This window comes from Coenobita brevimanus, chromosome 12 (genome assembly GCF_032717465.1).
Source record: "Coenobita brevimanus isolate Jiangsu-jjx chromosome 12, ASM3271746v2, whole genome shotgun sequence".
Taxonomy (NCBI): domain Eukaryota; kingdom Metazoa; phylum Arthropoda; class Malacostraca; order Decapoda; family Coenobitidae; genus Coenobita; species Coenobita brevimanus.
Window position 1 is genome coordinate 4,034,674 of NC_136965.1, and position 16,616 is coordinate 4,051,289.

The 16,616-nt window shown below is 44.9% G+C and overlaps 1 protein-coding gene across 1 annotated transcript in view; it reads right to left on the bottom strand.

The window, feature by feature from the left end:
• Nucleotides 1-2,211: 2,211 nt before the first annotated feature.
• LOC145413283 (uncharacterized) overlaps nt 2,212-16,616 on the bottom strand; it is a 238,345-nt gene continuing 223,940 nt past the window's right edge. Inside the window, exon 21 of the mRNA XM_080283015.1 lies at nt 2,212-2,315. Within this exon, the coding sequence (XP_080139141.1) occupies nt 2,212-2,315 (104 nt within the window). The remainder of the gene's footprint in view (nt 2,316-16,616) is intronic.

The window sequence follows — 16,616 nt, forward strand, 5'->3', positions numbered from 1 at the left end:
GAAGGCTGCCTGTTACCTCTGTCTCAGCGATTTATTTTTGCTTGTTACACCTCAGTATTCAGCTTAGATCCTTTTATTTTTACTCGGATTGGTGTATATTATAGTTGAACTGCGTGCGATATCCATATCCATGTTGTACCGTATTCTCTTATATGTTGTTTTTAGGCCATTGTGCTTTTGACATAGACAGCGGCGTGCAAGAGGCCCATAGCTTACAGGAGCCATTAATAAACCGATAAAGAAGAGGTGGTAAAGGAACACACTCTCAATAACTTTTCCTTGGGGTTGTACCAGTATGTTGCATTGTACATATCGGGGTTATTCCATCTGGTATCTTTACATAACGCATATATTTCTCTTTTAATGTGGGTATAGATTTCTGCATACACGAGAATGATGACGTGCAGTATGGAGAATAATCCGGTAAGGAAGGGGTGTTAAGGGAGCCTCCTACCTCGCAAAAATAAGACCAGGTATATGTTTCCCCGCGCCACCCCGAGAGAGCTGGCAACCTCAATTCTGGCAACCTTGATTCTGCCACCTCGTATCTGGCAACCTCGTATTCTGGCAACCCCATGTCCCTCACCCTAAACCACAGACTCCAAACATGCAATAGCTTGGTTAAGATTGCCACAGAAAACTCTCATGCTGATCATCTCCCGTTTTTGTCTTGGCTTTGGTCTTGGTTTTGGTATGGTCAGCTTCAAAAATTGCCCAGAGTAATTGTATGTTAATCTAGTTTGTATTCTTTAACTTGGCATGGTTTGTCATTGGATCGCCACAAGTAATCCCATAGACTGTTCATTATTTTTGCAGCTAAGAGATTCACACATGTAGAATGGCCAGTTTTGGAAGGCGTGGTTAGGTGTGGATCGTACAACTTTTTTGTTATTCATGTAAGGTATTGTTGAACTTGGCATTTTTTTTTTTAATCATCATTTGGGTACTTCCATGAGCATTATATCCCTCGTATTCATCCAGCCAACAGATTTATAAACTTAAAATTATATGATTTGGATATTACAAAACTCAAATATTACTCCGCCTAACAGAACGGGTAAAACACGGCTTAGTCAACTTCTGAATGCCCACAGTAACCCACTATGCATTTAGTACTTTCACAGACTTAAAAAATTGGTTTCTGGTCGCCTCAGTAATCCTGTATTTACCCAGCTAGTAGTAAACGTGGAGGGTTTTGGATGCTGACAGAGTATTGTTGTATTCTTCTGGCCTACACAGTTGTAAGCTTAGTATGATCAGCTTTAAGATCACAGCACAGTACTCCTATATCGATCCGTCCAAGCTTACTAAGAAATTCACAATCATAGGACACACAGGTATAGCCAAACGACCTTCTCACAACGTCCCTGCTAAGTTGAGTTTAATAGACAGAACCTTTTGTCAGTCCTTGGAAACTTTTAAAGCCTAGGGATCTGTCTTTATTTTTACTGTGATAAATTGAATTCTTTACTCATGAAGTTTTTCGTTACTTGAAGCTTCTGAAGACTATTACAAAGGCCTTTTTTTTTCACGTTTATTTTGATGGATGGAAAGTCTGTATCACCATTCCAGTTCACGGCCACTGAAATCTCGTAACCAAACTTAATGGGTAGAATGTTATACAAAGAAATTTCACCTTCACAGGCAACCTATAGACCTGTTTTTTTTTTCAGGTTTGTGTTAACGCGTAGTAAGTTTTATTAAAAAATTTAATTCGCTGCTGGAAACTGGCCAAGCTTATTTTGAAGGATAGAATGCTTTACTACTTAATTTCACTGTCACTGAAAATTGACCAAACTTGTCGTGATGGTTAGAATATTTTACTTATGGAAATTCACTGCCACAGAGAACTTTTGAAGCACAGATAATGTTCCCGCGGATTTTGATGGCTAGAGTACGTTACTACTGAATCTCACTGTCACTGCTTAAAAATGGCCAACCTTATTATATGGATTGCAAAAGAATTTCACAGTCACTTGAAACTTTTGAAGCCTAGAGTTTTTATTTTATTTTATTTTATTTATTTATTTTCACATTTTGATGGACATAATACTTTACACATGACTTTCACTGTCACTGCTGGAGACTCTCAATCTGGATCCAGGGGGGAGGTGCTGAGACCATTTTCACAAGGGTCTGGACCTGTGCTGGGGTTGGGCTTGAGAGGGCTTGGGTGCTTGGCTGCGTCGGTGGGTCTGGGAGAACACTGTGCTATGCGTCCATGTGGGTGAGATTGACAGCCAGTCGGAGCCTCAGGAGGGGGTCGTCCATGGGGGGAGCTCCTGGCCAGCGCTGCATCCCCCACCACACGCCGCCTGCGAGGGGGGGAGTCACCAGGTTACACGCCCTTTACTACTCCACCTTTTGTTACTTCATGTGCACGCAGGGGGATGTGGGGTTAATGGGTTTAGGCTGTGCAGTTGAAGAGCATCGATTTGTTGAAATACACAGGTGGGCCCTCTGGAAAGAAGAGACAAAAGATTGATTTTACACTGAGGGAAAGAGACAGGCTTCTAATAGGAAAGCATTGTGCCAAAGGGAAGCAAAGGGCAGGTCATGACTTGTTAGGGTGTTAGTACTGGTAAGCGGATGGTTCTGTGTCTTTTTCATGCCGGATATTGTAGGGGGATTTCCATAGACTGCACCTCCTATACCAGCCACATTAAGACTTACACATCTGTTGAAGTAAATATTATAGACTAGAGCTAACCTGCCTCACTAGAATTTTAATAGTACTCACTTACACACACATATTTAAGATAGGATTCATTACAGATCCCAAGCTGCCCTGTTTTCCTAGAGTTTGTTGTTACTTAAGTACTTACATTTATCGTAGTATACATATTCTTACCCGTTTACTACAGTCTCTTTCATACATTATTCTTGCTACCACCAGACGATTTTCTTCAGCTTAGGAGAGCCCCATTGTACTCAAGCGATCATAGACGAAGATTTCCGACCAACAATTATCTCTTAAGCTGGTAAAACTGCTGGGAGATTGCCAGAATAAAATCAAGAAAGGCGACATCGTTCTGAAATTGTTTTAAGATATCCCCAATCACCTTGTTTTACTAGAATTTTAAGTGTTTAGATAACCTCGATCATGAGAGTTGTGTGCAGACAAAAGCAAGCAGTAGTCACGCGTTTCCAATTTGGCTGGCAGAATGATCTAACCACGTGCAAGCTGAGGCGTGAAGAGTGGAAGAGAGCTATATCATCGTGGGCGTAGGAGCCTCCCTGACACCTTCATAGAACTTAACAGAGGGCGTTTGAAGTGAATAATAATACTAGTTGCAGCCCCATGCCTATTTGGTCGTGAACTCGGTGGACTGCAGGCTAAAGATCCCCTCTTCTTGCAGACCACCATTTTTTTTTTCTCCCGAGGGATAGGGAGGGAGTTGAGGGACGTTTGCTTAACCGGGTAGCTCCACCGCCCAGTTGTATCGATGCCACCACGTGAAGGCGCCCCTCTCCAGCACAGTCTCAGAGTGAAGGGGTTTAGCAAGGTGTATCATAATTCATAGAGGGGGACGCTTTGGCTCAGAGGTTGTTTGTGATAGAATGATGATAAATATGAGAGAGAGAGAGAGAGAGAGAGAGAGAGAGAGAGAACGAAAAAAGTCGACTCAGGGGAAAAAAAATATATATATATCCCCACGTCTTCACCTCAACCATTTTTGGCGTGAACCCCATAAATCTTTATCTGGGATTTTGGCGCCGGGTTTAAATTTAAGGCTGGGAGTTGGTGAGGACAGAATGCTGATGTGGCAGGGAACACGGGGGCTGATGGCAAGAAATAAACCCACATATACACACAAACCCCGAGAGTAAAATTGCACTGTACTTTCACGTGGTATAAATCATCTTAGTCATATATTGATCGAGTGGCTAAGTGTGTGGGGGGCATGATGTCTCCCTGTACAGTTGCTGAAAATAATATCGTCCCACTTGTAGTCGAAGAATTCTGAATCGCTTACGTAATATTCTGAAAAGTGTCTTAAGCTTCGAGGATCGCAGTACTAGATTTCGAAGATCATTGTTCAGTGTCTTGTTAATTATCGTATTGAAATTAATCGGTATAATTTTGTCCTTAACTGTAGAAGGTAACACACACACACACACACACACACACACACACACACACACACACACACACACACACACACACACACATCTTCCCAGCATCGTCTTTTACAGCTAACAAATCACAGCAAACGTATGTCGACTAATTTTTTCTTTTTTCTTTCTTTTTCTTTTCCTTGTGTGTGTGTGTGTGTGTGTGTGTGTGTGTGTGTGTGTGTGTGTGTGTGTGTGTGTCGGTTCAACTATTCATTTCATTAAGTAACAAGGATCTGAACACTGACTTTAGAAACCCCAGTGATGCGATATGAAAAACACAGGAGACTTTCAGAAATTTATATACGTTTTTCATAAATGTTGGACTCAGAAAATGTGGAGTGATATAATTACTTGGTTCTGTCTTGTCAGTATATAGCTTTCCGTCCCCTTTATGTTGAGTGAGTATTTGTTTTTCGTATCCAGCAAAGTATAAAACAGATTTGCGATCGTTTTTGCAGGGGCGTAAACAGCAAGAGATCTTACCCCCCGCGTGGTAGGAGCCCCCCCCATCCCCCCCTCCAACCACCACCACCATCACCCTTGATCCCCCCTCTTTCCTCCTCCGCAACCACCACCACGCGTACCCATATCTCCACCAACACCCTTGCCATTTCTCGCACACTCCTCTCCCCATTTTATCCCCCCCACCATCACTACTCCCCCTATCCCCCACTTCCCCTGCCTCCTCCACCCTTACCCTGTCTCCCTAATCCCGCCACCTTAGCCCCCCATCACCGCAACCTCCACCACATCACCCACCAACCATACCCCACCACCACCGCCTGCTCACACTCACTTCCACCCCAGCCCCTGCTCTCCCTTCTGCCTTTAGTCCTCATTCCCCCTTCTCCCCCTACCCCTCTCTTTCCTTCCCCTACCCTCCCTTCTCCCTCTCCCCATCCCCCCACTCCTTCTTCCCTAAAAGTGGCGCCCCGGTCTCAGCTGCGATTTTGCCAGCTTAGTCACCCCCCACAAAAGGAGTATCGCCACAAAAATGTTGAGTGAAGGAGTGTTTTTCGCAATCTGATGGACAGTACGAGTGAGTGAGTGTGTGTGTATATTCGGGAGGGGGCTGTGTGTGTGTGTGTGTGTGTGTGTGTGTGTGTGTGTGTGTGTGTGTATGTGTGTGTGTGGGTGTGTGTGTCATAATCTGAGTAAATCATCGCTGTGAACTGATATAATCATTTCATAAGCTAAATATGGAATGATATACACCACAGAAACCCATTTAAATGTCCACCACGACTGGATGCTAACCCATAATCAGAGCCCCATACAGTTGAAGACAAAAATTCGCCTAATATTTCACCTCTTCTGCTTCTAACTTTCTGCTGCCGATTAATAGTCCCAAGCTAAGAGAGGCATGATATAGTTCTGTGCCCATAGATGCCGCACTTCGTTAGAATACGTCAGGGTGAAAAGGACTGACGTGGCTTAAGAGTGAAAGACAGACAGTGCAAAAGGAGACAGACTTGTGACTTCGAGTGTTTATCGGGGGACAAATGCGGTGACCTCTTTGCGGCTTAGGTATTTTTCTTCAGTGAATGACAATATAAAATGATATGTTCCTGATAGATTTACAGAACGGCATTTCAAAACTTTTCCTCCAGTGTTTCAGAATGTTAAGTGTGGTTAGAAATCGTAGTAATGAAATATGTTGCTTATAGAGGACGTAGAGAACGGTGTTTCAATACTTTCCGCCCAACGTTCAGATTGCTAGGTGCGGTAAGAACGTGTAGGAACGAAACATCATACCACTTATAGAGGATGTGCAGAGCGATGTTTCAAGATTTTTCGCCCTAGCCTCAAAACGTCAAGTAGGAAAAGAAAGTGTAGTGATGCTTTTAATGTTTACCTTCTACCTCTCTCAGTAAATCGTAAAGAAAAATAAAACAGAACTTGGCCAGCACCGAGAGTAGTAATGATTCGATTCGTTAGCTACTCGTCATTAATAATAATCCAAGTGGAGCGTTAAATGGCCCGAACCCATTTAATTTAGGCTAATGGAGAGAGTGTTTGCAGAAGAGGAGAGACATTTTGGGAGAACTTCAATACATCACTGTGATAATGCTGTATATATTCTTGTTGCCTGCAGACGATTTTATTCAGCCTCGGAGGACCTTATGCATTTACACCCTGTTTGTCCACAAGATATCTCAAAAAAATATTAATGGATTTCAATGGATTTTTGTGGATATGTGGGTCATGGGCCTTGGAAGAGTTGATTATATTTTGGTGGTGGTTTGGCTTTTCTGGTATAGGCGTTGGCGGAGGTATGTGCTTTCTGAGGGCAGTCGTTCTTGTTGAAGGCTGTACCCCTCTTCCAAGCGGAGTAAAATCGTCTCGCGGAAGAAAAGATAAAAACTCAAGATTTCTATGGTTGTTAGAGGATTTGAGATTCTTTCGTTGTAAGAGACGTAAGCGGAGAGAGAGAGAAAGAGAGAGAGAGAGAGAGAGAGAGAGAGAGAGAGAGTGAGTGAGTGAGTAGTGAGAGACACAGAAAGCAAGCAGCCCACACACACACACACACACACACACACACACACACACACACACACACACACACACACACACACACACACACACACACACACACACACACACACACACACACACACACACACACACACACACACACACACACACACACACACACACACACACACACACACACACACACACACACACACACACACACACACACACACACACACACACACACACACACACACACACACACACACACACACACACACACACACACACACACACACACACACACACACACACACACACACACACACACACACACACACACACACACACACACACACACACACACACACACACACACACACACACACACACACACACACACACACACACACACACACACACACACACACACACACACACACACACACACACACACACACACACACACACACACACACACACACACACACACACACACACACACACACACACACACACACACACACACACACACACACACACACACACACACACACACACACACACACACACACACACACACACACACACACACACACACACACACACACACACACACACACACACACACACACACACACACACACACACACACACACACAGCTCCACAACCAAGCCAAAAAGCGACAAGCATCTAAACGGCAGGAAGCGTCACAACATATTGCCTGTGTCTGTCAGTGGGCTTGATAACACAGCCACCCCCCAGCGCCTTTCTTGACACTCCTCGTCAGTGCCCACGTATGTCAAAGCTTATCTGGCACGGCGGCACCCTCGACCTGTCACAGTGCCGCGGTAGAGCCATGCATACCAGTCCATCTACAGATCTGCCTCGTTACTTAGGGCCCTTTCTGTGTTTGCGGTTCATCTACTCATCTTTGGACATTAGTTAGTGGGTTTTTGCTTCCCCCACCAGTTCGTGTACATATCTACCTCGTTACTTAACTCTCCCTTTCTGTGTCTTCCGTTCATCTACTCATCTTTTGGCATTAGTTAGAGGGTTTTATATATGCCCACCTCTCCTTCTACATATCTACCTCGTTATTTAATTTTCCCTTTCTGTGTTTGTCCATCTTCTCATCTGTGGACATTACTTAGAGTTTTCTTTTGCTAACCCGCCGAGTCACTCTATATATCTCGCTCATTAGTTAGCTGTTTTCTGTTTTCTTTAGTTTTCTTTAGCCATCACATCACAATATACCACATCACACCCCGCCCCGCCCCACCAGATCATACCACACCCCAACACATCACACACCAACCACATCACACACCACACCACACACCACCACATCACTTCCACAGCTCACCACACACCACCACATCACTTCCACAGCTCACCACACACCACCACATCACTTCCACAGCTCACCACACACCACCACACCACACCCCACCACCACACACCACCACCACACCACACCCCACCCCACCACATCACTCCCACATCTCACCACACACCACCGTACCACACCACACACCACCACACCAGGCAGCCATCATCACCAACAGCTGGCGCTCGCGTAATGATATGCCACTTTTTATGACCTTCTTTTTAATGCCACGTAATTATTGGCCTAATGTCATTTCTGAGACGCGGCTGAGGAGGGGAGGGGAGGGGAGGTGTGGGGGATGGGGAGGGGAGGGGAGGAGAGAGGGGAAGAGAAGGGAGGGGAGGGGAAGGGGGAGGAGAAGAAGAGAAGGGAGGGGAGGGGAAGGGTGGAGTTAAGGGACGGGCTGGTTTTGGCATTGGTGGTGTGAGTGGTGTGAAGGCTTGGTGTGACTTGGTGTAACTGATGTGGGGCCTACTGCAACTGATGTGGGTTCTGTTGTGATTGGTATGGGGCCCTGGTGGACCTGGAGTGAATGGTGCATAGGCCTAGTGTGTCGTAAGGTGTACACGTGTCGTAAGGTGTAAACGTGTCGTAGGGTGTACACATGTCGTAGGGTGTACACGTGTCGTAAGGTGTGCACGTGTCATAAGGTGTTCACGTGTCGTAGGGTGTACATATGTCGTAAGGTGTACACGTGTCGTAGGGTGTACACGTGTCGTAAGGTGTTCACGTGTCGTAGGGTTTTCACGTGTCGTAAGGTGTTCACGTGTCGTAAGGTGTACACGTGTCGTAAGGTGTTCACGTGTCGTAGGGTGTACATGCAGTGTGGAGAAACTTGATAGGCTGTGGTCGTGGCTGTGGAGTGTGCACGTGTTGCTAAAGTAAACACATATGCCACTACCTTGCACAGGTGAAGGTATTGTACATGAGCCGGAAGCCATCTCAGATAATTTCTCTCCCTTCTTTTTATCTACTCTCCTCACCTTTCCTCCTCTTTCCTTGCCTCCTCTTCTCTCCTCTCCTCTCTTTTCCTCCTTTTCTCTTCTCCTCTCTTTTTCACTTCTTCTTTCCATTTTCTCCTTCATTTTTTATCCTCTTCTTATCACCCGTGCTCCCCTCGTAAACCCCTTCACTACATCTATTTCCACTTCATTTTGTCACCCCTTGCTCTCCCCTTCTTTTTCTTTTCTCTGTCATTCTTTATCTGCTTCTTTTTATCACCCTTCCTCTCCTCTTCTTTGCTTTTCTTCCAGCGTTCTTTACTTTCAACTTGTTTTCTTCCTCACTCCCTTCCCTTACCCTCCTCTTCTTCACCTTTCTTCCAGCGTTCTTTACTTTCAGCATCTCTTCTTCCCCATTCCCTTCCCTAAGCTTTCCTTTTCCCCAGTCTTCCCCTTCACCCTCATGTTTTTCTCGCCAGTCCCCAATCACCACACACACCTCTCCCACTCTCTTACACGTCGTCCCACATCGTCCTTCCTCCCTCTCTCTTACCCATCTTTCCGTATCTCTTCTCTGTCCCCTCTCTCACCTCGCCTCTCTAATTCTTTCCTTCATTCCTTCCCACTCCTCTACTCATCTCCGCTCCAGCACTCCCCTTCCCTCTGACCCTATCCTTTCATTTCCTACTCATCTTCCTTCCCGTGTCTCATTTCCTCTCCTTACCAACTTATCATCCCTTCCCCCTTGCCTCTCGTATCTCCCATTCTCTCCTTCCCTGCCTCTCCTCTTTCCTTCTCATCTTCGCTCTCTATCTCTCCACTTCACTCCTTGCTTTTATACTTCCATCCTCGTCCCATCCCTCTCATATATCCCATCCTCCCCTACTCATCTTCCCTCTCCATCTCTCCTCTCTCCCAGTTTCTCCTCTTCTCTCGAATCTTCCAACACTCAAACCAACCTCCCCTTTCCACTCTTATCTCCCGGCCTCTTTCTTCCTCCTTTTCCATTTTCCTCTCCTCTTCCCCTCTTCTTTCTTGATCATCCTTCCCTCCTTCCCTCCCCTCCATCCTTCCTTCCTACTTCAGTCCGTCTCTCCCACCTTCTCAACGCCCTCCAGCTCCAATACTCAGCAATCCTCCCCTTCCCACTACCTTGTCCCGTTCTTTCCTTGTCCATCTTTTCCTCTCCCCTCTTGCTCAATCCTCCATCCTTCCACTCCCCTCTCCTAACTTCCAATCACTCTCTCCCTCTATCCAATCCCTCTCTCCTACCTTCTCCACTCCTTCCAACACCCAACCCAACACCACCACCTCTTTTACCTTCTTCACTTCCTCCAACACCCAACCCACCACCACCACCACCACCACCACAAAACCGCCTCCCGTCACGGCGAGTAATTAAACAAACAGTCCCATTTTTACATCGCTTATCTCGCCAATTTACAGCGCGGCACAGAGTTATTGCCCTCTTTCTTAATTAATTGCGTGGAGACGAATGCGCTGCGTTTAGGTTTGGATAGGTTTGGCTAGGGTAGGGTAGGGTAGGGAAGGGAAGGGCAGGGTAGGGTAGGGTAGGGTGGGGAAGGGAAGGGTAGGGAAGGGTAAGGTTGGGTAGGGTAGGGTAGGGTAGGGTAGGGAAGGTAGGGTAGGGAAAGATGGGGAGTATAGGATGGGGAAGACTGGGAAAGGATAGGATAGGATAGAGCCGAGTAGTGAAAGGTAGGGTAAAGTTGGGTAGGGTAGGATGAATAGGCTACTGTAGAATAGGATAGGGTAAGGCAGAATAGAGTAAGATGGGAAAGTATAGGATGCGGTAAGACAGAACAGGATAAGATAGTATTGGGTACGGTACGATGTGGTACGATACAGCATGGTACGGAAGGTGAGGTTGAGTTGGGTTGACGGGTTTGGGTCGGGTTGTGGCTGGTTTGGGTTGAGTTGGTTGTGGGTTAGGTTGGGTTATAGGTACAGTGTGGTACGGTAGGTAATGATGAGTTGGGTTGACGGGTTTGGGTCCGGCTAGATATGGTTGGTTTGGGTTGAGTTGGTTGTGGGTTTGAGTTAGAGTAGGTTAGGTTATAAAGCATGTGAGTGTTTGTTTATATATCGCTTCTTCGTACAGCTTCCCTTCTTGTGTCGTCTCCTTTTTCCCTCTTCCCTCTTTGTTTTTCCTTTTTAGTTTCCCACCTAGGTGCGTGCAGAAGAGTGCTTTGGCTTGATTGGTGTCTGATTAGAACTTTGTGATTTTCCTGTATTTTAATATTTGTCGTTTCGTTTCTGTTTTCTGTTCTGTTTTCATTCTCTTCGTCCGGTATAGTTTTCCTCTCTCTCTCTCTCTCTCTCTCTCTCTCATTATTTCATATCTTTAATCCATTTCATTTATATTCTTTCATTAAATTCTACATTAATTCCAGTAACTATATCACCGAGATGGCAGACGTACACTAACACAATTTATTACTGAATGAAATTATTTTTACATTTATCATCCATTAATTTTTACGTAATAATCAATGCATCAATTAAGAGTTTATTCCCCGTTTTCTTTCTCTCTTTTAATCCCCGAGAGAGAGAGGGTGGAGGGGGGACTTGGGTAGTGGCATCTGGGGCGACTTAATGCAAATGGCCACAATAAAAAATTTGATATAGCTCGTCGGGTTCTTATCAGCTGATCGCCATCCTCCCCTCTGGCAATTATCACCCTTATTTACCCCCGCCTCTAAGGGTTATTTTTCCCTGGCTTGAGATGGCGTTGGTTGCTGAACGTGGTTGTGTTGTTTTCCGTACGTCGATTGAGCATTGGGACTGACACACACACACACACACACACACACACACACACACACACACACACACACACACACACACAGCTAATATATAAGTGTGAGGTATCTTCCATTCATCAGTTGGCATTTATCTTTTAATTATTAGTTTTCTCAGTGTGAGAGACAGACAGACACATACAGACAGACAGACAGGAAGAGAGAAGTAAAGAGAAAATAAAAAAATATATATGCATAAGTGTAGGGATCTTTCAGTAATAAGTTGGCATTTATCCTTTAATTATTAGTCATCTCAGAGTAATAAGCGGCTGGGTGGCTTTTGTCTGACACTGGATGGGTTAAGCCTCGCCTCTGCCCGCAAAACCAGGAATTAAAAACCGAGAAAAACAGGAATTGAAGCGGGCAAAAACTGAGACGGGCTGCGGTTTGCTGTGTGTGTGTGTGTGGATGGGGGAGGGAAGGTGTGTGTGTGTGTGTGTGTGTGTGTGTGTGTGTGTGGAGGATGGGGGAGGGAAGGTGTGTGTGTGTGTGTGTGTGTGTGTGGAGGTTGGGGGAGGGAAGGTGTGTGTGTGTGTGTGTGTGTGTGTGTGTGTGGTGGTTGGGTGTGTGTGTGTGTGTGTGTGTGTGTGTGTGTGTGTGTGTGTGTGGAGGATGGGGGAGGGAAGGTGTGTGTGTGTGTGTGTGTGTGTGGAGGATGGGGGAGGGAAGGTGTGTGTGTGTGTGTGTGTGTGTGTGTGTGTGTGTGTGTGTGTGTGTGTGTGTGTGTGCGCAAGTGTTCATGTATGTGCTTGAACTTATCGAAGTCCAAATGTCAAATTCAATGTCAGGAAATTGTCAATGAAAATCGTTGTCCAAAAAAAAAAAAAAAAAAAAATCCTGATGGTATGCATATTTGACGAGGAGATATAATTTTGTTTATTTGTCACTTACAGTAGGGCGTCGGGCAACAGATAGATATATAGATAGATAGAGTTGCAGTAGGTTGTGGAGGTAAAATGACTCCGTATGATTAGTGTATATAGTGAAAGATCAGAACCCATAGAGCGGGTGTGTCAGGGGCTTGAGATAGGTGGGGGTTTGGTGGTGGTGGGTGGGGGTGGTGGGCTGGCCAGGAGGTAGACGGTGGAAGTAGCTAAAAAAAAATATAATCTACGCCTTCCGGCCCTCTAAACCCCTTAGGTCCCACTGCAGTAGACCTCTTGATATGCACCACTCCCTCCATAACCACTCCTCACACACCTGGCGCTCATTACCTTTCCATTTTTTATGTACCCTCTTCACAACCAGACGTCCCCCTTACAAAATGAAAAAAAGAAAAAGAAAGAAAGAATGAAAGAAAATCGTGTGCTGGAGGTAACAGTAGTGTAATTTAGACATCTGTTTTAGTCAGAAAGTTAATGCAAAAATATAAGAGAAATTAGGATTAGAGATTAGCGTCGTCAGAAGTTTAGATAGAAAGGTAAAGGAAATCAGTATTGCATTTCATAGCCTGGTTAGATTTTAGTTATATGATTTATATATAAGTTTATACGAAGTGCATAATCATAACAACAAAATCCAGGTTTTCAAGGTAAGACTGGCTGAGAGCAGGCAGTTAAAAAAGAAATATATAAATAAGAATAAAGTGGCAAGTTGGCAGAGAGAACATGCCATTAATAGAGGTGGACTGATGTTACAAAAACCGGAGAGAGAGAGAGAGAGAGAGAGAGAGAGAGAGAGAGAGAGAGGGAACAAGAAAATGGCGTTACGAATTCCGAAAGAGAGCAAACAGGTCGAAAGAGTAAGAAACTGGCATTTTAAATCCGACAGAAAATAAATACGATAATAAATAAAATGAAGTAAAGCGAGATAAACACAGCAATAAAGCTTTACCTGATTGCTGTTCCCTAGACACTTCCATCAGTACTTTATTCACTTTAACTATACTCTTTTTACTCAAACTTGGCTCAGATTTCCGTCCCTTTGCAGCTTATATCACGTAGCTCGATAGTTGAATTGGATTATACTACAGCTCTGCATCCTTTCCATGGCACTTCTTCGTGACTAGCATCGTATTCTAATGCTAATAACGGGTATAGGCGTAAACCTGCCATCACTCCAACTTAACGCTGAGCCGTAGCAAGACATTAACACTACAATATGGTGCTAGTCACGAAGAAGTGCAGTGGAATGTTTGTATAGCTGCAGTTTTGGCGTATTCTGCCAGTGGGCTACGTGAAATAAGCCTCAAAAGAACGAAAATCTTACAGTGAATGAATTATACTATTGGTCATAATATTCTTTGGTACTGGAGACTTAACACCACTTCTGCGGCGATTTATTTTGCATATTTACACCTTAATTCCTCTGTTTCATAGCAAATTCTTCCAACCAATTTATTTAACCATTTCACCTTCATTATATCCTGGTTGACCTAGCTGACTGCAACACGTCTTTCGTAATATAATCTTTTGGGGTCATGTACTTATTGCCATTGGAGACTTGACACCATTTCCTCGGCGATTTATTTTGCGTATTTACTCCTTAATTCATCTGTTTCGTAGCAAATCCTCATAACTAATTCATTCTGTCATTTCACCTTTATTTTGCCGAGTGTTAACTTTTATTCTATTTGACACAGCATACTTCCCAACACATCTCCCTTAATATTTTCATTTGACTGATTTATTCTCTTGTTTTTCACTGCTAGGTCTTTATTTATTTATTTATTTATTTTTGTAAGCATTGGGGACGTCGTGGCTCTCTGTCGCCATTAGAGTAGCTGGAGACTTTTTAACCCTTGAGCAACAAAAGACCACGTAATGTAGTATGATGGCAGCGAGAATAGTCAGGATTGTGTGTGTGCGTGTGTGTGTGTGTGTGTGTGTGTGTGTGTGTGTGTGTGTGTGTGTGTGTGTGTGTGTGTGTGTAGTCAAAGGGGCAGAGTCTACTAGATAACACATATCATTTAAGAGGAGGCGTTTTTACAGTTCTCATACTAGCCAGGATGCGTCTTTAAGTCATTGTATAAATCTAATGACTCCTCCAGTAATACCACTAATTAGTCTCAAGTAATAGGAGTAATTAGCCATTGTATTGTAGTCAGAATGCTTAAATATACCGTAATAGTCAAGATGTAGTACAAAGAAATAGGAGTTGCAAAATCAGCCCAGCCAGCACAGAATAACTACCATGGTATATGTGGCTATCTACCCTGATTAGTCTTAAGGGGACCCCGGGGAGCACTAACACCCAGGATCTCGTGAACGGGGACACGGTTTTATGTTCAGCCTGTGCCCAGTGAAATGTAGATTGTTTGAGGTTAATTAGGCTAATGTGAAGTGGGATTTGTTTATGGGGAGGTGTGGGAGGCTGGTTGTTTTTGTTGGTGTTGGTTGATGTTTATATGTGTGGTGTTTGTTTTTACACACACACACACACACACACACACACACACACACACACACACACACACACACACACACACACACACACACACACACACACACACACACACACACACTCTCTCTCTCTCTCTCTCTCTCTCTTTCCATTTCTCGACCCGTGAATGCCCCTTATCTTTCTTTTTCTCACTTTCCTCTTCCCTTCTCTCCCTCTCTCTTCCCTCTTTTCTCTCACTTTTTCTCCCATTCCCATCTTCCTACCCACTTTCTCCGTCCCTTTCCCCCCTCTTTTCCCCTCCCCTCTCTCCATCTACCGTCCCTCCCTTCCCTTCCTCCCCTCTTTCTCCCCACCTTTACCTCTCCCGACATTTCTCAGCCAGTGAACTCCCCTTTCCCCATCCTCTTCTCCCATCCTTTCCTTCCTTCTCCCCTCTTCCTTCCCTCTCCCGCTCTTCCTTCCCTCTCCCGCTCTTCCTTCCCTCTCCCCCTCTTCCTTCCCTATCCCCCTCTTCCTTCCCTCTCTATCCCCACCCTTACTTCTCCTCCCCTCCCCCTTTCTCCCCACATTTCCTCAGTTGTGAACGCCCCCTTGTTTCCTCTTTCGCCTTTGTGACAGCTGGGCGACAACCGGAGACGCTCTCCAGGATTTATTCATAAAAATATGTCACACCGATTTAAGAATGGGTTTGTGTGTGTGGGTGTGGGTGTGGGTGTGTTGGAGGGAAGGTGCTGTGTTGGGTGTTTTATGTTGGATGTTCGTGTGTGTTGTTTTAGATGTCAGTGTGTGTTGCGTCGAGTGTTTGTGTTACGTTGGATAGTGGTTGCATTTGTGTGTGTGTGTGTGTGTGTGTGTGTGTGTTTTACGTGAGTGTTGCCTGTCTTTATGTAGCTCTAAATCTTCTTTGAGTATTCTCGCCGACGCTTTACGTGGGAGGCCTGGATTATTTGGTTTATAGTTAAAAGTATCCTGGTAAATCTATTCCAATTTTAAGCACAGATTTGAGTTTAGTTAGAGTCCAAAATCACAGTCCATTTAATCCCTTGTGAATTTTACACTGCATCAGTTTATAGTTCAAAGCCTAGATGAATCGTAGCCCAAAGTCCAATTCTGAGTCAAAAGCCCAGTGCAACGCCCATGTTCTCCTTCAGACCACAGTGTCGCCTCTTATTTGGAATGACACAGGATCTTTGGCTCTTGATGTTGTAAGTTTTCTTCCTTACTGGGTAGTTTTTCAGTTCAAAGCCCAGTTGAGTCAAAGCCCAAAGCCCTGCCCAAAGCCCAGTCCAGAGCCCAGTTAAACGCTCACACCCACCATCAAACCACAGTGTCACCTCTTAGTTGGGGTGACAGAGCGACTTAAGATTCCTCTCTGGCGTGAAAAACCAGAATGGGGTGAGTGATGGTGTGAGGGTGGGGCGTGGTGGGGATGTTAATGGGCTAGGGATGATAAGGGAGTGATAGGTGATGGCTGCTGCAGATAGGGCTGGGGTGGCGCCCTTGATGATGATGATGATGATGATTGG